General features: G+C 37.9%; 1 protein-coding gene across 2 annotated transcripts in view; it reads right to left on the minus strand.

Annotated features, from left to right (window-relative positions):
- The window catches only part of LOC124171493 (protein PTHB1), a 75,402-nt gene extending 74,908 nt beyond the window's left edge, over window positions 1-494 (minus strand). Inside the window, exon 1 of one of the 2 annotated variants that reach the window (XM_046550670.1) lies at window positions 7-494. In XM_046550670.1, the coding sequence (XP_046406626.1) occupies window positions 7-84 (78 nt within the window). In that variant the 5' untranslated portion in view covers window positions 85-494. The remainder of the gene's footprint in view (window positions 1-6) is intronic. The other variant, XM_046550671.1, reaches the window with a different exon arrangement.
- Window positions 495-23,991: the final 23,497 nt, after the last annotated feature.

The following is a 23,991-nucleotide window of genomic DNA, read 5'->3' on the forward strand; positions in this document are numbered from 1 at the left end:
ATATACCTCATCAGACTCGATCCTTTCCTTGAATTTCTCCGAGCACTGAATCGACCACCATTCGTACGAGCTGAATACAGACATATTGCTTCTTCCACTCAAATCGCCATATGCCCGACAGGGGTTAACATTTATCTGTGGAAATTACCATCGCCAAAACAAATAATTTTGTCACGATAAGTATGACGTACTTTCCATAGCTTATAAATTCCGAATCTCTCGACGAAAAGTTATAATTCAGGATCGTTATGTAATGGTGAGACTTCTTTGGGCTTTGGAAATTGCATGGTTTTCTTTCACTAACTCCGGAAACACATACGGAGGCCACCAGAATCCCCCATAACACACGATCCCCTCCAAATCTCTCCGACCAACAACTACTACCTTGCCCACCGCGTGCTCCGATACTACCAAACCACACTAAACTACGTCGCGACCGGTCGCGACGAACGCCCCCGTTCCTGTCAATTCCGTTGCTAGGCAACGCTTCCAACTCCAGTAAACACGGTAAACAGACATGAGTCACGGGAAATCGGCCTGGACTGGCATAGCATATCTTCGCGCCGAGAGTGTTGGGAGTGAGCGCATACCGTGGAAAGTCTATTTAAGCCATCGTGCAATGAGATTTTTTGTGTAGTCCTCAGTGTTAGGGAGTAGGCTAGTTCCCTCAAGCGCTGTAGTCAGCGGAGGGGGCTTTGAGTGTCTTACCCTTCAAGAAAACTTTGCTAGATACAGAATGAGTACACCTCCACAAAATGCACCCCTCCATCCAAAATATCGCCCCCTTCGCAATTTTCATGGTTGGGGCGATGCGGCCAAGCGGTCCTAGCCTACGAGACCCTCGAGACAAATACGCGACTCGCCGCGATACGTGGTTTCTGCCCTCCCTTGAACGGCCTTAATTCTAGATTCTGCCATGGGCCAGATCATAAATGCGTCTCTGGATTGAGGTGGAATATAATTCTCTGAAGCAAGTCATAATTTTATTTTTACTATCCGAATGAACAGCGGCGGCAAAGTTCCTCTCCGTAGCATGAAATACCCTACCCTTCAAAGGTAGCATACACGCGCTGCTCATCACAACTTTAACAATTTAACCACATATCAATTCAGCATCAGTTCAAATGCTTTGTCATACAAGAAATATTCATTTACCTCTCAGACGTTTCCCTAGTAATTTCAAATACACTCATCATATTTGTGGGTTGATAGGTGGGTAATATTATTGCAAAAATATTAACTGCGTATGGAAAGACACGAAGCTTTGTGGATCCAGGATTTTTCTGGGGGGGGCAAGGGTCTGACAGTCAGGGGCGCCGACTTATAAAAAATATTGGGGGGGGGCATATCGGAGGTCTTGCCCCGGGAAGAGGTTAAATTCAAAGTGTGCCGCAGCACCGAAACTATCATGATTCACACCACTTGATTCAGTAAACCTGCTTAACCTTTTATTTGTTTTAACACATTGTTGAATTTATTTTAAAAGGTAACTATCGTCAAACATAGGAAATAAAAATTAACAATATATTTTTGTGATTTCACAAAGCATAATATAACTTAATTATTTCTTGAATTATTGAGGGGGCTCGGCCCCCCCAAACGAACCTTTGAGGGGGCTCGGGCCCCCTCAGGCCCCATGGAGTCGACGCCACTGCTGACAGTTGAACGGTCTTCTCATATTTGAGATTAAAAACAACATACAACAATTACTGTACGAAATATTCTATTTATTTAATACGGAAACATTAATAAGTTACGTACATAATAGCCACAGTTCCCCTTTCCCACTTTTTTGAATTTGGCGATGATTTTTTTCAAGTGCTGACTAGAGAATAACCAATGACCACCAAATCAGTCTTCTTGACTTGAGCTCAAGGCTGAAATGATTGAGGCTTTGTGATAGACTTTTGTGTGATACAGAAAAAACAAAACAAACGTAATGGTAACCGTATTAAAATCTTGTCAATATTTTAAGTGCCTGGAGAGTGCCCCCCCCCCTAAATTCCGCCAATTCAAAGGCATTATTACTCTTGTATTCGACATTTACCCTCTATTAAGGCCTGTTTACATGATACATAAACACGTTCGAGTTAGGTCATGTCCGTTTGTATGAATGAATTCAGTGGACCAGAACGGAACATGTACGAATGCATGAACAAAATTAGAACAGGTTTTATTTTCTGTACATGCATTCGCACAAGTTGGGTGGTTACTTGGTGCATTTTCGCGTTCATATATTTAGGCATTAACTCGTACGGGTTAATGTACCGTGAAAAACAGGCCTTTACAGCCAGGGGCGGTTTGGGGTGATTTGGGGCCCTCGAATGGAGCTCATGATGGGCCCTCCTTACCGGGAAATGCGGGAATTCTCCCCCGGAAAATTTAAGGAAATTGCATTCCCGATAATAGATTTTGACGCTATTCTTGCTCTTAAAAAAACTGGTTCAAAGTTAGTAAAAAATAGCAATTACGTAAGAAAAAATACGATGAACAGTGGTAATATCACAGCTTATGAAATTTAATAATTATTTACGGTTATAGTATCAATTTAGCGTAATTTTCTTTGAAAATGCATTGAACTCTAAAAGATCTCTAAAATAAACTTTTCGGATAACAAAAAAGCATCAGGTTCTCTTTAATCTTCTGACACGTTTATTTTACTTATTTTTTATATAATCCTTTTAAACTGAGTATGTTGTTAATAAAGCAACTAATGGAAACGCAGAATTTTCTAATTGCAAAAAGCTATGGTTCATGGAATGAGTATTTTAATTACGCCTTCCACGTATGCTTCACGATAGACGCGACTGTTGTGGGGGCCCCCTAATCTCGGGGCTTTCAGCGATTGCCGACCAGCCGACCTGGGGCCGTATTCTGTATTTCGTCGGTACCGCACCGGTCGGTTTCCCTTCCCAGCCCACCGACGGCACATCATTCCGTACCGACGACGGCCGGACGACGGCTAATTCAGCGATTCAGTATGGTCGTCGGGGTCGTCGGTATCAAACCAGTCGGTACGGTTCCCCCTCCTTCTCAAACAGGGAAAATCCGAATATATCCGAAGTTAGAAGTCATCTAACGTGTCTCCACCAATGAAAGAAGGGTAAAAACAAGTGAAGACTCATTGGCACAGTTTGTTGTCGTCATTCTCGATCTTTTTATTTGCGGAAATTACGACTTATTGCTAGATTAAGATAAACGATATTGGATAAGTTGTTAACAATGCTTATATAATGTGTGGTAGTAATGCTGTACCTACAGAATCGAAGGAAACAATATTACAACATCACAATAAAGTTTGTATGTGATGGAGATTGTTGTTGCTGGAATGAATTATTGAAACTATCCTTGAGATCGTAGTTTCTTTTTTTAAATATTGGTTCCGTATATTGCTATTTATTCATGATTTGGTAATATAGTTGTCATTAAGTAAGTTCCGTCTAAATGTTATCAACGGAAGGTTATGCCATTGGCACCGTAGCAGACGAAAATAACATACCATGGAACGTGAACGTAGGATTCAAAAGCAAATGTAAATGTCATATTAGAGGAACAAGTTAGGAAATTGTTATAAAAATATGGAACTGGGTGTAATTAAAAGAAGTGTAATGACGAGGAAGTAAAGAAATTGTGATTGGGTGAAATACATATGTTTAAGTTGCGCATTCCAAGTGAGAGAAAATGATAATATTGCGGTAAACCTCATACTTATTAACAAATATCTTCTTTTATCGCCAAGGGAATCAATGGCTGACGATAAAATGAAATAAAGTTGCCTGTTACAAATGAAAGAAACAGATACCGTTGTGGCAAACTTCATACTTAAATAAAAAGATCTTATTTCTATGCCGAGAGAAACGCCAAATGATGATTGAGTGAAATAATATAGTTGCCTATTCAGAGTGAGATAAAGTGATAACATTGCGGCAAAACTCATATTTAATCAAAAATATCTTTTTTATGTCAAAGGAGCAAATAAATGATGATAGAGTGAAATAAATCCTATTACAAGCGAGTGAAAGTGGTAACATAAATGAGAGAAAGTCATTATATAGTGGCAAACCTCATGTTTATTAACCAATATCTTATATTTATGTCAAGATAATCAATATAGATGTTGACACAGTGAATTATAGTGGCCTATTCGAAGGGGCAGAAAAAGATAACATTGCAGCAAACCTCATTAATTACTCGGTGATGAGATAAAAACAAAATAAAACGTTCAATGCGCATCGGGGAGTTGATGAAACCCACTAGTCGGTGGCCGTACCGACACCTTTTTGCTGTCGGTACGGCTACCGACGATCTCTCGCCCTCACGTCGGTGCCGCACCGATCGGGTTCGTACAGAATCGCACGACTTCTTACCGGGAGTCGGTGTGACGTCGCACCCGACGAATCGGTGCCGCACCGATCGGTTTGGAGTTACAGAATACGGCCCCTGGCCAGACCGCCCCTGATTACAGCTTTTTTATCGATGCAATGCTACAGTTAGTATCTGATAAAATATCCTGATTGTTACTCAAACCCTTCCCCTCTTAACTAGCCCAAAGCCAGTCTCCAAAAACTGCCCCAGACGAAGTTAAGATATCCCCCTGCTCCAGTGACCTATTTTCCTCTGAGATGCGATGCTTTCCAGTGAAGAGACATTGCAACTGATATAAATCGTTTTGTTTTCAATTACAGAAATGCATATCATCCATTTATATCAAATTTTATTGTACAGTCACTTTCAAAAATCGGTCCACATACCCGGCGCAGCCGTCACCGTTATTCTCCGAAGTCGACCTTCGCGTACTGCTTACGCGTTCCATGTCCGCTGGGGACCCATTTGACTTAATTGGATTGCACCAATGGCGCAACTTGACTACTCTAACCATCGCCAGGAGTCCCAAGCACGATTGCATAGGAAGTAAACCCCCGTCCCCGTAAACCCCCAACCCAATTCCACCATCGAAGAAAGCGGAAAAGAATTTAGGGGTTCTCTGGCGAGTAAGCCAACTTGCGAGGAAGAGGGAGGAACATCTGAGTCGTTTGCTAAACTAATATATACACAGCGCAAATAGTACAAATAAAAATTTCGGAACATTTCGCACATAATACTCCAATATTTCTTCTCCATATAGTCTTGTAAAAAATACGTAAATAAGTACGTTAGCATCGTGGTTATCATCCATGCTCGCGTTGACCCGCGTCGGCGGCGAAGGATTTTCAGTCATTTTTTAATGTTAAAAGCGAAATAGTATAGTTACTCCCGAAGTTTAAGTTTATTCGGGATAAAAATGGTGCCTGCATTTTGAATACCACAGCTTATTCCCATCCTGTAAATAGAAAATAAGAAGAAATATTTGAATTTTTACCTGGCAAAGACGACCGATAAGACAGTTTTTTGTGAGAAGTTAATTTTTGCCTTTTATTTTTCAGATGAGCAATCGGATTACCTTGACTTGCTTTCAAGATAAATATAATTTTTAATTGAAAGAAGTAGTGAGATATTTAGGGACATTGAGTAAAATGGCAGGCTTTGAGACCGCAATGCCACCCGGGAAGTGTTGTCCTTTTCTTTATGGGGAATACTCATACGCTAGTATTGTTTAGAGTTTTTTAAGAAAAATAGTGCGAGCAACATCAGCGTGGTATTATGATTGTGAGTCAATCATTTGTGGCGGTCATGGAAAAACATTCTAATCTCCGAAATGTATGCTCTGAAGAATGCCGAGAATGGTAAAGCAGTTGGAGAAGGAAATTTACCTGCACAGATCATCAAGTGAATCAATCTGAGATTTTTGACAATATTGTATAATCGTATCTACAGCTGTGGTGAGATCTCAACAGGCAGGCTGTAATCGAAATTCATTCCTATTCCAAAGAAACGAACATTTCCCCAAGCTTGGACGACCTCCAGAAAATAGTACACCGTAATAATAGAGCAAGGCTTACATTTGGAACCAGGATCAACATCGCGAAAAAATGAATGCGTACAAGCAGGCCACTGAACCAGAATGACAGCCTGAATATTAAGCGGAATGAAACTGGAAAAAGTTTCAGCAATTACAGAAAATACCTTTGGTCAGTGATTAATTCATGACTTGATTGTGACAAATAAATGAAATTCTATGTGGCACGATATGTGTTTGAACTAAGACAATATTCCGGCAGCCAAATAATATATTGATCCACTCCATTGACTCTCAGAATAAAAGAGATACAGTCCCAGATAACACGGCATTTGTATTACATCTGTATTGCATCAATATTGCACAAAACATACATGACCAAATACATATGTATAAGATGGAATACGATCGTATTACATCAGTATATTTCACGTAAAAGTGGTTCAAAAGTCCCTATGGATGTATGTATACATGCGTAATACAAATTGGAAATCTGAATACCCATACATGAAATATACATATGTATAAGATGGAATACAATCGTATTACGTCTGCATATTTCACGTAAAAGTGGCTCAAAAGTCCTTCAGGATGTATGTATACGTGCGTATTACAAATTGGAAATCTGAATACCCTTACATGTAAAATACATACGTATCTGCAGGCCCTCGTACATGAATTATACATATTGATTTTCTGACCCACATCCACTTAATATCAATATGGATCAAATGGATGAATAAATATAAGGAAACCAGAACATACAGATAATAAAACATTTATTCAAAGAGAAAAATAAAATAATTCACTCCAAGAACAAGTGTGGCCATGAACATTGCTAACAAGCATTAAGGACCAGCAAACAGGAGGTGAAACTTAGATAAAAAAATGGCACAAAGATAAATCAAGTACAAACAATGGTTTGAGTAGGAAAATAGAAAAAATATTAACACGGAACAAACGTTGTAACCCATTGCACAAGATGAAACCTGAATTCAGGAAACCAACTCTGCACCATCAGCCACTTCCTGAAAGGGGAAAAGAAGAAGTCAAGTTTAAAAGTGATGCAAAAATATATCTTTTTGTAAGATCTGAGTAGGAGCTCAAGGCCTTTCAATTTTTTTTTCAATTCATATAGGCAGTCAGCATTATGTGAAGTCTGTAATTTTAGTACTAATTCTGTATTCTGAATGCAAATGAAAGTTTGGCTTCTCTGCTAGATTCCAGACATAAGTTATAAAATTTTTCATTTACCAATTATGTCGAGGTCCCAGCTAGCACAGATTTGACCTTGTCCTTTGAGAAATCAGATATTTTGGGGATTTGCTTTCATTTTACAAAATTAATAGCCTTTCTCTTAAGAATGAGAAATATGAGAAAAGATCATATGACTACTTTTAAATAAATTAACAAGGAAAAAGTGCATCCATTGGTAAGCTTATTTAGTACATGATACTACGATATTAGTACCATGATTTAGTAGCGGATCATTCACACAGAAAAAGATAAACTTGTGATATCAAATTTTAAAAACAATAAATTTCATATAACCGATAATTTCAGGCTTAACTTTAAGAAACCTCTCCATTATGGATAAAAATAATTTTTCCCTAAAACCTTACCTCAGTATTAACAATTCCACTTGGTCTTCTGGCTTTGCGTCGTCGTTTTTTTTCGTAATCCATTCTCCTCTTGTCCAGGCCAAGCTATTTACATCGTCGCCTGCTGGGTATGCGCGAAAGAGCATGAAAATAAAATTATAATTAATTAATTTGGCCCCTATACGCACCTTTATCTTACATATAATGACAAACGTTCGCATGAAAGTTAAGTATTTATCTTGTGCTAATAATAATGACGACATGCACCTTGATTGACTGCATTTCAAGATGAAAGAAATATTACATTTTGCTTTCAGAGAACCGATGCTACACGACCAATACTTTCTTGTTCCTTAAATAATTAGAAGTAGTGGGCAAAACGGTTCGGAACTTCGGGGAATCTATTAGTGACAAGGCTACGCTGATAAGTCTACGGTAAAAGATGTTATGACTAAGCCTAGGATAACTAGGAATGCAAGAACTACAATACCGTGGGTTGTGGTAATAAACAGCGATAAAACAACTCACACGTGAACGAAAACATTCCTTAAAACAATTTTTTCTGCTCTTAATTAATTTTTCTGCTCTTAAAAATACTCTCGGGAAACACTGGAGAACTAATTGCATGGTTTACAGTGATATCAATCATTTCACCCACAATAAAAGATAATTCATACCTTACCTTAATTATCCAGTGACAGGAAACTGTTGGAGTTGGCTTGCACGAATCGCAATAACGTGCGGGATTGAAGCAGATTTCCAGCAAAACATAGCTTCGGGTTGAGCACACAATCCTCACGCACCGGTTAAGGGGATAGGATACTTCGGGAGAACTCCGCTGCAACGGTCGCTGGCATTTAGTTCCGAAAGCGACCGCTGCGTTTGAATTGGAGGGGAAGTTGACTGGGTGGAAGGGGGACTCGAGAGCGAAGAAAAATTCATGGTTGGGGAGAGGGACTGAACTCCCCTTCTGCGGTGTCAGATTTCGGTCCGCTAGCGGTCGGGATCTCGGATAACCTATGCAGACCCCAAGGAGTTGTTTGTGTCGTAAAAAAAACTCTTGAGGCCCAAAAACTCTTTTTGTGTTTTTTGTGTTACTTTAGTTGATCAGCCCTTCGGTCGGTCTCTTTTTCTCTGGATAGTTCCCGCATTGAATTCCGCTCGCTTTCTTCACGGTGTCCCATTTCTATTCATCCTGTACCTCAATGAATGCATCGTAAATAAGATTGCAGTTTATAATTTATAATATAAAAATAAAATAGACCGTATGACTTGACTTATTCTACGCCGGTAACCAATATTGCACAATATAATTAATCGAAACGAGAACGCGAGAAATCGTATATCACTTTCGTTAAATGCAGTTTCATTTTTCTCTCTACCGTTTGTTGTTGCAATCCTTCACAAAATCCACGTTTATATTACTTCAATACTCCGTTTTATTGCGCACTTCAATGATAATTTTTTCCTATGATGGCAACGACAGCATAATTTTTAGTACAGCTGGGAGGAATCCTAAATTACCTCTATTTCGAAAGCTTCAACTCCAAGTATGAAAGGTGAAAGTATGTCTTAAAATTCGAAAATTTTTACAAGTGGTCTAATTCATATGATACATATACGTGTTTATGATTACATTTATAAAAATTCATACAAAGTTATTGAATCTCAACTCCCCTGGGATCATGCAAAATTAATTTTTTTCTAAACTTTGAAGTCTGTAGCGCTGTAATCGGCACTGAAGCTGAGGTGTCATGATATCCTCATTTTTTTATCTTACTCGTTTGAAAATGCCCGGAGAAAATTAATGTCGCGCCGCAGCACGAAAAATTTCGACTCGGTTCACAATTGGTGAAGGGTATTCAGAGGTGGAATTAGTAACTTCATGTATTGCGATCTCATTACCCTGTAAGAATCCCATATCTAAAGGCCGTTTTACACGGTACACGGAATTGCGCAATCTGACGTACGTGCGAAGGCGCAATCAAAATTGCGTCGTGTAAAGCGGTGAATTGCTAGAACACATGCGAGAATGCGTGGATGCGAGACGGCAAAATAGCCACTGTTTTAATTTCGTTCATGCATTCGCGCAATTCCGCGCCATTTTAGAAATTAATGCAGCTCTAACCTGCGCAATTCCGTGCCTCGTGTAAAACGGCCTTAAGGTTGAAGCCGGAAACTTTTGATGCGCGCGTGACTCGATAAACAATGCGGTTCGCGCGGCTGAAAGCTATTATTTATTTCGCTGTATGTATAGCATATTGTAAGCACTAATGGAAGTCGCACTTAAATTTGTTACAATAATAATTAATTTATAAAATTGGTCGAGAAAAGAAAAATGCGTCTTACTCAGCCATGCCATAATATATATGCAATAATCCAGGAAAAACCAGTGGCCGGGGCAGAAGGCTGCTGTTGGCCGCACCGCGATATACAGGGATAAAATATTACCATATTTAGTCTCCAGGAGGCCGGTGTGCAAAGAGAAATGAAGGGTAAAAAGTTGAGGGAAAGTATTGATTAAAAAACATCAACTCCGGTACAATTATTTATTGTAACCAGGTGTATTCTGGCATATTCTAGGCAACATAAAGTTCAGGTAAAACTCTTTTAATTTATCCACCATTGCTGTGGCCCAAAACTGCTTTCTGTCAATTCTGTCAATTATAATCCCATGAGGAGACCACACAATAAAATCGCAATATTGTTTATCCCATATTTCCAGCTGTCCCTGTACTTGATAAAAATATCTGTTTCTCCTGCGTAACTTATATTTTCCTTCTTTCACTTCCATGAAGGTAGCTCTTTTATTTTTAACTCCTTCCTCAGGAGTAATATACCTACAATTATAGGGGCACTTGATTTCAACCAAGCCTTCACCATCAGATATCACCCCATCAGGACTAGCAGCCAAAGAAGGTAATTTGTCATCAACAAAGAGACCAGCGGGTTAAACTTTATATTTGATTGAAGAATCATATTCCCTGATGGCAGATTTTTCGTTAGCATTTCCCCAATCTGTAGCCTTGTTTCCTCTGAAGGAAGGAAACAAAATATCGTCTGCCACTTTCTCCCTAGATGTTGTGGGCCTTAAATTGCAAATACGGCCAAAGAAAGAGGCCGTCAACCTTTTCCACATTTCCGCCTGCCACGTCGCATTGAGCATTTGCTCTCGTGTTTCCCTCTCCAACTTTTCCCTTGAGGTTTTATCCATTTCTAGTGATGATAGGAAATTATTCATGGAATCTTGGCTGGCCAATGCGATGTCACTTTGTACATCAGGAACAAGCCCATAATGTTTGCCTGGTCCCTCAATTCGCAGACGTTTCTTTTTTGAAGTTTCAGAGAATTCCAGTCGTCGCTTTCTTATGTACTCCCTATTCCTTTTGGAGGAAACAGAATTTTTTTGGGCATTCTCCTGGGCTCTTGCTCGTCAGTCCTTTATGAATTATGCCATGTACATCATCTTTCACATTGAAGGCTACCGATGCAATGGCACACCTAGTTTCATAGGCCCCCCTTAAACATAAATTTAACCTTTTCCCTCCTACGTACTTAGCTACATAAGAGTTGTAGGACACCACAAGATTGTTTGTCACGTTATATATCAAACTAGCGGAGTGACGAGATAATAGACTGTTGGCATAGATGATATCCTCCCATATGCCGCAACTAATGAAATGAGGGACCAAGTTTTCCTCTCCTTCTTTGGGCCCTTTGCAATAATATTTGTCACATTTATTATGGTCACCAAAAACATGATTCGATCCTTGCTCTATGTCCTTCTGTAGGAGTTTGACCCTTTCCGACCCAGCCATTTTCGCTCTGAAGGAGATTGCCCCACTCACAGCTACCCTCAATCTTTGCAAGTTATTGTTTATTGTTCTCCTGTACCCAACGGACACTACCATAGCCATTCTAGGTGGCTATGGCACTACCCCTTTTGAATTTCTTGGCCGTCGTGCAATATCTTGCAGTCTACTGCTGTAATTTCTAAGTAGGTGGTTGACGCATTCTACTTTTTGCACTGGTAAGTGCTGCCCGTATGGCATTTCCCTAGACAGCCTTTGCATTATGCTACTATCACCATCACCTGTAATAAAGAGGATTTCATTACTTGAGAGCGATGTTGTTTGATCGTGAATGATTTCATGATAAAAATATATTAAATATTCAAGTTTTAAAATTAACTTCCAACTAAAGTATTGAAAGAAAATGAATGCATATAGCTTCTAATGAACAAATATTTTATGCACATTAGCTACGTAAGAGTTGTATGACTCTACAGGATTGTTGGTGACATTATATATTAAACTAGGGGCGTACAAAATAGGAGACGGTGAACTACATTAAAATGCGTTTTTCAATTCTGTGAGTTTGCGTTTTCAAAATTATGTTCCGAGTAATTCAACCTAACCGAATCAACAAATCCACCAGTCTTATTGCAATTACCTATCCGTTTTTTCCAAATGATCCTCAACTCTGAGAAGGAAATCGTCTACGTCTGATTGCTCAGCTCGTCGATATTCATCCTGTTCCTTAGGGTCCATTTCTCCACCATGCCAATTGCTGCATCAAGGCTGAGGTGATGATGGCCTAAGGGGAAAAAACGAATTTTGAGAAAACGAATTTGCTGACGGTGATGTAATTTACACGTTAATTATAATTAGCAATTAGCGCTCCATTGAATATTTCTGAACTATTATCAACTAAATCGTAGGTATAAGATTTAATGTAATTATTTTGCAGCAATATTTACCTTTCCACTACACCTGTTCCGGAACCCAATGGCGATGATTCTTCGGAATGAACGCTTCCGGTTTCAACAGCTACAAAATAAATGTGTAATAAGGCTTCAAGCAAAGGAGGGAATTTTTATTCTCGTTATTTTTCTTGAAGCTTAAATAATTGGTACACTATTAATACAAGAGTGTCATTTTTTAAACGCAAAATGAATTGAATTTCATTGTGAAATTACCTGCTTCCTTAGGTTTTGGAGGGTGATATTTCCTCTTCTTCGGCTGATAACACTTACGATATCTCCACTTCAGGTAAGGAGTTGGTTTTTCCATAATCTGCTGTCCACAATCAATCTCGACACTGACCCGTCGAAAAACACAGGTGTATCTTGCTCTCGTAGCACGCTTGAACTCTCCAGCCTCCCGAAACAAAATATTTTTTTTCTCCGAATATGACGCCCGACGTAGTGGAGCAGTGTGAGGGGAAGGAAGGCAAGGGATTGGTAGTGGGGGAGAGAGAGGGGAAGGAGAGAGACCGCCAAAAAGAGGGGAAGTGGAGGTGGGGGGATCCTTCTCTGGAAGACGACAGCGCCAGGTCCCCGCCAGCGCTGTGATAGACGTCGAGCCGTAGAAAGGCCAAAACATCCATCACGCTCAAGAACATAACGCGAATCTGGTTGCATGCACGCTCTACCGGTATATATATTTGAAATTATGAAAGACGCAGCCTTGACTCAAATGTTTGATCATCTCTGAGTCTCAATTTGGAGCGGAGTAATTCTCACGAGAAAAAGGCGATTTTTTTGGGAAGTTTACAATTTTTTTCTCCTAATAGGTTTTTACGTGTGCAACTGTGAAGACATACAAACCAAGGCTACATATATCCTATGTTTTTTAGTGGAAACAGTTCCTCGTTACATGCAAAAATGGCCCCCTAGCGACCTAAATGGTAGCTTGCTGCAACGGCACTTTTCTGGCGTGGTATCCAGTCCCCTTAACGAGGATTAAAACAATATGTCAATTCTTCCAATGCGTATAATAATACAAACAAATATAAAATTAACTATACATCAGTAGCCGGAGTTCCTCCTACAGCACGTTCTCGTAGTCTCGAACGAAATGCCGAGCACTGTTAACGAGATTATAACTGTATCACTCCCACTCACTTCCCTAGCTATTGCGACAGTGGAGGCGCAGAATTGAGAATTTAATTTTTTTGTTTAAGCAGTTATATTCAAATATTGTTTAAAAAATTAAACTTCGCTTTTACTTTTGCTCTGTGCAAGAACTATTTTTTGTATTTTTCATGTATTGTGAACCATTTTTCCATGTGTATATTTCGCGGATGGAAACTGAATTTTACATATGTAATACATCTGTATTTCACGTGCATTTACAAATTAACATAAATATGGCCGCCATACTACCCTTGCTCACATCGACCAGTATATGATATATTTTTAAGCATTCTGAGTATAAATTCGAATGGATGAATGATCATTAAAATGAGAAAATCTGGCGTTTGCAGTGAACATATTATTTCTGGAAAAAATGTTTATGAACATTTCACAAGACGCCACAAAAATCCACCTCTCAAAAATTACAGGAAATATACATAATGTATATTTTGTGTAGTTTTGACCACATTTACATATGTATTTCCTCTGTATTCATACATATGTAAAAGTGGTACGTGTTACACGATGTTTACATTTGTATTTTTTGTGTATTTTTGACCACATTTACATAAGTATTCAAATTCCCAAAATACACAAAATTACAAATGTATTTATCGTGTAACATGTACCACTTTTACATATGTATGAATACAAAGGAAATACATTCAATAATACATATGTATTTCAGATGTAATACATAACAAAAATACATATGTATGTACCCATGAAAAATACAATATAAATACATATGTATATCCAAATGTGTGTTGTTGGGGGTGCTACGTAATACCCTTCCTGACTTGGGCGATTAAGAAAACGCCGCAGCCAGAAAACTCCACGAAATTAAGAAAAACTAATGTTTTAGGTTTGCAACACACTGACCGACAGCGGAAGCATGAGGTGCTAAATCTGCGGAGCAAGAGCGGCAGATATGAATAACTTAGGTTATGTAAAATATCGTACACCTGATATCGATAAATATACCTTTGATTTGTGTACTCTGCACTGCCACATGCGAATTTTGAATGCATATTGCATATCTCGTATCGATTGGAATTTAACAGTGGCATGTGGCAAATTAAGTTTCAAATTATTTTAAGTTTAGAAAGGAATGATAAGAAATTTTTAAGTTAAAATTGGTAATATAAATTAAAATAACTATTTTTAAAAAGATGTCCAGGAATTTATTCAAATTCGTACTTACAGGCACGTGGAAGTTTGAAATTACTACGCTCCACAAACTAATTCAAATCACTTTCACAAATTCTGTGCACTCAAGAGAACTTAACTTTCCTTCACCACAGTCAAAGTAGAACTGAGGGTATGATGCACATTAAAAAAAGCTAGAAGTTCCCGTGGAAATATCCCGTTAAGACGTCAAAGGCTCCGCTCCGCGGTGTCATAAAACGACCATGTTCGCAGTAGAATCCTGGCGGTCAGGGATCGGAGAATAAAGAAGGTGTAAGAGTCACAGCTGGTGTCTTTCTGGTAGGTCTTTTTGTATGAGTCCCAGGGAAACAACTCACTTTTTCGAGGTTTGAACGCTTTTAATACAAGCATGGTTTTCGATTGCATCCAAAGAAAACGAAATGAACTACAATGAAACGCAGAGATCCCGACTTACAAAAAATATTTTGGGGGGCCCAAACCGGGGATCATGCTCGGGAAAATTTTATAAGTAGTGAGTTTTAAGTTTTTTAAGCATTTTAGAAGAGTCATATGATCAACATTAGAACCATGATAACTCGAATCTCGATATCTGGACACTCCGGGGGAAATCGACAAGCCTGACACATTTTTTCCTCACACCCATAACGAATTTTTGAGGGGGCTCGGGCCCCCTCAAGCCCCATGGAGTCGGCGCCAATGATGAAACGTGCACTTACCTCGGCAAAATCCTCCACTGTTTTCACCATAGACTATTTTAGAATCGGTATCTTGAAGCGAAACACAAAAACGGTGAATGATGAACGTAAAAACCCATAAAGCTTCAATAACCTTACCGCGTCGCGGCTAATCCAACTCCGGACGCGCGGAGACGAACCCTGCCGCGCGATCGCAAACTTATTTCAAAGATAACTGCATAAAAAACTCAGGAAATCTTCAAAGAATACTCTCATATGAGTTACTTTGCGTGAATTTGCCGAAAACCCATTTGAAACTCTACATAAATGTAAAACATTGTCGAAAAATAGTATCCACCATTTTGTAATTGCATGGTAAGAATTTATCGACGATATTCTTTAAGATTGTTTTTTTTTATTCCGCAAGAATCCACCAATAAATTCGCCATCTGCTTACTTTGGAAGATTTTCAGAGAAAATTGAAGACGGGCGTTTTTAAGGAAATTTGATCACGATTGAGCCTCTGTATCTCAGTAACGGGTAGGACCAATGTCAAATGAAGTACATATGTTTATAACTCAAAGAAAGCCATTTTGTAATTTTTCCGGCTTTTCCGATTTTCGCGCACTGTGAGCCGTCTGGAAGCAATTGAAACTGGTTCATGAGACGGCTTCTCCAAAGTTCATGGATCAAGAGAGTTTCGAACTCTGAGGTTCTTCGAAGAGCAGGCCTCAAAGAAAATGTTCATGGGCAGAAAACATCAAAGACTGGACAGCAATCAGAGATACCTGGGACCTAATTCAACGGACAAGAGGGCGATGATTGAGCAGCCAACTGACTGAATAGCGTACGGCGTCAAGAAGAATAACAATGTTGGCACAGCAAAGCACGGTTTCATTATTGGTAGACCACGTCGCCAAAATGACGTAGATTCTTCCATCCGAAAACCTTTCTTTCTGAAACCTTTCCTAATGGCGTCTCGTTGGCCTCACATCGCGGTGGCACTTAGTGGACTGAAATTGATATAAGCTGGAATAAACCACAGAAGCAGTTTCTCTAAACATAAAATATATGGCCTCAAAATTGAATAAATTTCGCAAAAATTGCACACGTTGATTTTTTTCTAAATCCAGCCAGTTAAAACTTACAGCACACCATTTTTATTAATTTAATAGTTACAAGCATGCGCTATATTATTATACGGTAGGTCATTGTCAATTTTCTGAATGGCGGGCCCTCATTTTCGTCGAATTGTTGTGTTCAGGCAAGAATATAAAAAAGGATCACCGAGTTACCACCACATATTTACAGCAGATACACAGCATAGGCTGTAGTATGATACGTAGAGATGATCTGCGACGCCGAAATTAAGATCAATTTTTCGAACGGCACAGTAGAACGCACAGCCTTTACGGCGTAGCTGTTTGTTTGCCAAGGGGAATACCGTGCCTGACGGATGTTGGAAAGTCAGTCTTTCAAAGATAATGAATTGAATAAAATCTATAAAATATTAGAAGCACATTTATTCCATTTTTTATAACCTGATCACATTACTGTCTTTTTTATTTATAGCCGCTACGTTGCAAAATGGCGGATGCTGACTTCAGCATTATTTTTACCCATATGAAGTAATATGAAAAGAAAGACACCGAGTTGCTCTCGGATATCTAGATCAAACCTTTTGTCCATCAAAAGAAATCAACTACGACCGTACATGACACAAAAAAATTAATTGATGTTTTTACCGTGCCGCGCAGTCCGTGTCTGCTTCCTGCGCCCAAGAAATGCAGTAACACGGCGTACAGTGCAAGTAGAAAGGTATTGCTGCAGAAGATTTTTTTATTTTTACATTTCAATGTTAAAATAAATGTGACACATTCTACGTCGAAATTCCCCTACAGAAAATTTAAGATAACGTAAAATATACAATCGTGAAAGGATTAATAAAATATCCCTCAGAAAGCCGTAAAACTCACCATTTTTAACCGTTTATCTTATAAATTCCGCAATTTAATAATCTCGTACCTACCGCTTATCCTGGAGGGTATTTCATACCAACACACACCCCGGTATTAGTTGCACCTAAACCCCCTCCCCAGCCTTAATTCCTGGCTGCGCCCTTGCAGTAGTTCATTTGCCAGAACGTATTGCACTTGTTAACTTATATCAGGAAACAATTAATTCCAATTACCACAAAATTTAGAATTTTGCATGCATTGGAAAATGTATAATTTGAAGTGCCTCAACCAGTTCTGTCTGAAGCAGTCTCTCTTTAGTTATCCTTGTTTCATATTTTTTGTATTATTTCAGGTTTCATGATTTTACATAAAAATTAACGCACGCAAATAATCGCCTAGCCTTACGTTACGCAAATTTTTCGGCCCAAACAGCCAAAGTCAAAGCTAACACACGCATTATCTTCTCGTCTTAATCCTCTTCTGTTGTTGTCTTCTGGTCTTCAAACCTGGAGAGAGATAGGATTAGTAGGCACATGCAAAAATAAATATATCGCTTGCACTAAAAATCCCCTAAGCCTCGCATACACTCCACGACAACATACCTTATACTTATCTTTGCACTTAAACCAAGTGAAAGTCCCATTCCCGTACGCTGCAATGGATTAATTTGGATACAAAACCTTGGTTCAAAAGACTAAAATTAACGCACGCATATATTTGCCTAGCCTTACGTTACGCAAACACGCCCTAAAAGCCCAAATCAATACTAACACACGCATTATCTTCTTGTCTAGGTCCTCTTCGACCGTTGTCTTCTGACTTCTTTTCTTCAAATCCAGCGATGACTTGATTCTGTGAAGAGGTAGGATTAGTACGAACATACAAAAATTTATATGACACTCCCAAAAACACAACCAAAAAAGAAGGGGCAAAACAAAAAATATGGCCATGTCTCGCACACACGCCCACACACACCCCTACCTGTTTTCATTTTTCAGCTCACGATCTAAATAAACCATACTAAAGGTTTATAAGGCCTTTCATTTATGTATTCGTTTGGGGATCATACCTTTAGCGTTATTTTAATCGTTTTCTTTACCATGTTCTTGATCTTTGTGATTTTTTATATTCAAATTATCTGGTACCAATATTATTATAACCTCTCATTAGTTGCAACCATTTAACCATGTATTTATTTTTTACCCTTCGAGTCTATTTTGAATCTTTGTATTTCGTTCATTCGATTGACGTCACCACCGATAGAGATCTCATGTAGCTGTGTACATTGATTCATACCACGTGTCATTTGTGTGTAAATGTGAATGTGTGTGTAAAAGACGAATACATTTAAACGCAGGGCCCTGCACAATAACATCACATGTCAACCATAAACTCCTAACGATGAAGAGCCTATCACTCCCCCCTAATTGAAGCTGCATTTTTCCCTTAACTTTCATTTCGGCCGACGATTTGAATTTCTTCATTTAGTGATTTCACTTTTCGTTGCTTCGAAGACACTTTTTCTGTGCACTTTCATTCTGTAAAGAAGAGAACAGAAATTCAAGTAAATTTGTAGGTCACACATTACCCATGAGAACATGATCGCATTGCATGACAAATTTGCTGACCTATTGCTCAGATGATTGTTCATACGTCAAAAGCAAAATTTACGGAATGAAATAAATGAAATATAAAATTATTAAAATGACGTGCTCTTGTAATATTCCCACACATTCGTCTTCTCCTCTCTCAACAGCTTAATTAACAGTATCCAAGCCAAATAATTGCTACTATTAGAATAAGTGTCGAAAAAATAGTTATTCTTAATTGATTGCAAAATGATTACCATGTTCGAAGGGCTTGGTTAACATTCATTGGCTACTTTATATCCGTGTAATACAAATGCCCGTGTAAAATAAGATACCCGTGTAAAAGCAGAAAAGTAGGAGGACATTGTTTCAGATCTCTTCGCTCGCCGCGTGCCATGAAGTAGCCGACAATTAATACTCGTAAATCTCAGCAAATAAGTTTCCATTTAGGTTGAAAATTAATACTGAAGAAAAACATTCCATTATTAATTGCAGGAAGCTTCGATAGTGAATCGACTGCTTTACATAATGAAAATCTCCCGTGAGGAATTTCCCAACCCATTATCCTTGGAATTAAAAAAAAGTAAGATATCTATTGAAGTTCACTTGGGAAAATCTTAACACACTGATTCCCTACGGAAGAGAGGCATGGAAAATGATTACAGAAAATAAATCAAAGGTAGAGGTTTTCAAAATGTGGTGCTTCAGAAGAATAATGAAGATCAAATGGATCGACCGAGTAAGAAATGGTTAAGTCCGAAGCAGAGACCGAGAGAAGAGAATGAAAACCTTGATAAAAAGACGGAACAACCTTATAGGCCACATCTTGAGACATGATGGCCTGACGAAGACAGTCTTCGAGGGAAAAGTGGATGGAAGGGATAAAAAAGAAATACATCTTTTAAAATATGCGGAAAAAACGATAGAAAGAATAACAGGAAAAGAAAGTAAAGAAGTACGTGAAATTGAAGAAACAAGTGGATGCGAAATGATTAAGACGACAGGATAAGTAAGCGGTGAGCTGCGCAAAACCAATGCTAGGATTGCTGACCAGTGATGATTTGGCATGATTCATTAACAGGAAAACATTAACAGGTAACTAAAAAATTGTAGATCCACAATATAATAATTATAATACATGGTATCATAATTATTAAATTGTTTTTCATTAATATTCTTTCTGAATTTTTAGTGAATTTGATGAGTATAAGTGACATATTTTAAAAAAAGTTGCAACAATAATGTGACAATGATTGATACTCTTTTTCGTTTAATTTTGGGTACTTAATTTCCGATGACGCGTTTTTCCTTGCTATTAAATATTTATTAAGCCAATGCTGTCGGAAAAATCAGTATATATTTTTCATTTTTTTCGGCTGTTTTGTTTCTGAAGTGATACTTTGACCTCTGGCTCTTTGCATGATCTTGAGAATTAACTTATATTATTTCTTTCGTATCAGAAGACTTAGTTATTAAATTACATCCTACAAGAAATTATTAAAATTCATCCTCCTGGATATGTGTGGTGTCCTTAATATGGATGCCATATTTGTAACTTCTGGTTTCGTCTTTTTAAATAATTTCATCGTATTGATTTTTAAAATTTCATTATTGTTTTCCAATTCATATAATCGTACATATATTAAATTCAGAATGGTATATATTTGCTATCAATTTTTAGTAATGCCCATGAAGTCCTAGGAAGTCGTAAAAAAAGTTATACATATAACAGACTCAGCTCACTGTAATGATTTCCGGGAAAATTTTTAATATTGCCCGATCATATCTTTAAAATGTTTAAAGAATAATGAAAATAAATTTAAATATCGCCGATGAGATAAGCGTCAAATAATTTGGAATTACCCACTCTTGCATTTTATTAATTTAAAAAATTTCTTGACAGTTAAAAAGTTAATATTTTCTCAACGTCTTCCTCGAAATGATATTTCTGAGCTGAGAGTTAACTTTTTAGGTCTCCCTTTCGTTGGATTTTGAGAATTTTTTGTCATATTACCACAGGTCATGCTTGTGGACAACGACAGCGATTGCTTTTGGAGACAACTGTGGAGGTCCATGAAATGGACACCTGAAGGTTACTGCGCCGACAACTAGAGACTTGAGGAATTATCGTGAAGAAAGTAAGAATGAAGATAGGAAGAGAGAAGACGCCAAGCCTGAAGATAGTTGTTTTTTTTTTGCACTTTTTGTTGGAATTATTGTACAGGGTATTTGTATGTTTATTATTTATGCATGCATTTTTTCCAGCTATGGTTAGGATTTGCCGCAGGAGAGTAGGGATTTTCTATTGCGTCCTACCGTGGAGTAGAAATAACTCAGATTAGGCAGGTCTTCGTAATCGTGGCCACGATTCCGTATTTAAGCGTTTAATTAGTTCAGGCGTATAAAGAAGCATTTAGGTAGGCAGGGCTGTATGAATGGATGAATGTGATTCTATGAATGAGTGAATGGAATGTGATTTCATGAATGAGAGAGTGGAATGTGATTTGATGAATGAGTGAATGGGATATGGTTTATGAATGAATGAATGATATCAGTAGTAGTAGTGCTTGATTTTTATGAATTGCTAATTCTTTTTTGTGTAGTTTTTTTATTCTTATTAATTTTGGTCGTAGTGTAGTGCATGCCCCCCTCAAATCCAAACTGTTCCCTCATCGTGGGGAGGGGGTGTAAAAGGGATAAGTCATTAATTTACGCCAAATATTTACCAAATTGCAGCCTTATTGGGAATGTGATGGAATATTTTTTCTTCCAAAGTTTGTGGTGTTTCCGTATGTGTTGCAAATTGTAAAGGTTATTTGATAACATGCAAATATGACTTATCCCTGGCTAAAACAGTTGGTGCATTTGTGATTTGTATTTAAATATGTGAAATCATTGAATATAATATATTATATGTTGCTGTATTTTTTATTCCAGTGCTAAGTACTATTTGCATAACTGTTTTTGTGATGTTTTTCGATAATATTGTACAGAGCCTTTTTTATTTTCGTAACTATTGCATGTATTTTTGCCAGCTATAGTTTAAACTTGGGGCAGGAGAGTAGGGATTTAATATTGCATCTGACAGTTGATTAGAAATGACTCAGAATAGGCAGGTCTTCGCATTTGCGACCATGAAAATATAATTAAGTAACACCCTGACCAGAATAAATTGTACGCATTGCTAAGGTCGATTTTTATTATTGTTGTTGATATTTTTTTTCGATTTTTTAATAATATTATTTTAATAGCATTGGAAATTATGAATTTAATAATTTTAAATGCTATTAAATGGTGTGCATGTAATTACTCCCTACTACTTTGTAGAAGTAAAGGCAATAAAACTATTTTCTATATACCTTTGACTATGTTACAAAGGAGATGTTGTAAAAATAAAATTTTTTAATATCTTTGAGATTTATGACATAAAATATAACATTTTACTCGTATTTTTTGTGAAAATGAAAGTGGTGTTACAAATCCAGTAAAACGGAATGTCGTTAAGGTATTGACAAAATTTTATATTCGTCAGTTGACAATTAACCTAAATAAAGTGAACATGTTCAGAAAGCATCCATCAAGGTGCAATTACATTGGGCATTTAATGTGTGTATAACAATATTTTAATTCATTCAATTGTATGCAAAAAGGCAATTTGTTAACATTGTTAATCAATTTTTGGTAATGATAATATGACATTGTTTCACAAAAAGATTAGGAACATGTGTTTTTCCGGCTACAGTTTAGATTTGGAACAGGAGAATATGGGTCATTTATCAATTATATAATGCTGTCGATTATAAATAAATCAGACTACGAAGGCCTTCGGACATAGTGACAATGAGTCCATATTATGGCATTAGATTAATTCAGGCGTGCACGTTGAGGTATTTAGTTAGGTAGGGATTTAACAATGGATTGGATAACAATGGATGAATGTGATTTTGTGAATAAGTACAATAGTACTGGTAATACTTGATCACTATAAGTTGTTTTTAATCATGTACGTTTTAGTTTTTTTTTATAACCATAGGGGTGTTTTGGGGGCATAAACATCCCCCATATTTCTCCCCTGGAAGTGACTACCTGCAACGCATCTGCTGAGCAGACCACAAGCCCTCCAGCACTCCAATTTTCAAATTATGTGGTTACATTTCAGTATGTCTTCCAGTAATCAATGAATTGTTATAATAATGAAAGGTAAATTTCATCGTTAAGTAGCTGAAAAGTTTGTAAAGAGTGTATCGTTGTCTGAAACCTCCAAAGCGACGACAAAAGAGTATCAGTGCAGGCATACCACATAACACCCAAACTCTTCATATCTTTCAGGCTATGTGACTGACTGCGAACTCAGTAGCTATCTGCCAGGTCAGTTCAACCATAAAAATTAGAGCCTCATTTGCATAGCTAATTTCCATTATGTTTTGTTAAATATATAACACTGTCAGACAGTAAGATGGAGGGGATGGGGCTATGGGATATCAGCCTCGAATATTTATACATATAAGATTAAAATATTCTAGGTTGGGCGCACACAGTACAAGACAATTTAATAAAAATCTTTCCTAACTCTGAGGAAGGTGGTAGGTGCCCCTGAAAATTTATTTATTTTCACCTTTAAGTGTGTATTTTACTGTGTGCGCCCTACCTGGGACCTTTTTGTGTTATACAACTCAAAGAGGATTTTCTTGAAATATTTATACATATAATGGTAAGCAGGGTCGGATCCAGGATTTCTTTCCGGGGGGGGGGGGGGCACAAGCGACCGTATCCAGGATTTTGTTCTAGAGGGCACAAGGATACTTCGTAATACAAAGCGAAGGGAATGATAAAGGACCGTATTAAAAATATTGCATATTTTTTAAGGGTCTGGGGGGGGGGCACCAGCCCCCGTGCCCACTCTCTAGATCCACCTATGATGGTAAGTTATTAGTTATATTTATATATCGTCACTTCTTAGTAGGGTAAGGTAGCTACCCCAAAAAACCAGTTGAGCAGAGAATGGGCATCTATGATTTAAAATCAGCCGGTACGTAAGTGAATTGCGTCGAAATAGGACCATTGCAACCAGAGGCGGATCCAGGATTTCTTTCTGGGGGGGGCAAGAGCAAGGCCGTATCCAGGATTTTGTTTTGCGAGGGGAGGGGCACAAGGATACCTCTTTATACAAAACGAACGCAATGATA

This window comes from Ischnura elegans, chromosome X (assembly GCF_921293095.1).
Source record: "Ischnura elegans chromosome X, ioIscEleg1.1, whole genome shotgun sequence".
In the NCBI taxonomy this organism is placed as follows: Eukaryota; Metazoa; Arthropoda; class Insecta; order Odonata; family Coenagrionidae; genus Ischnura; species Ischnura elegans.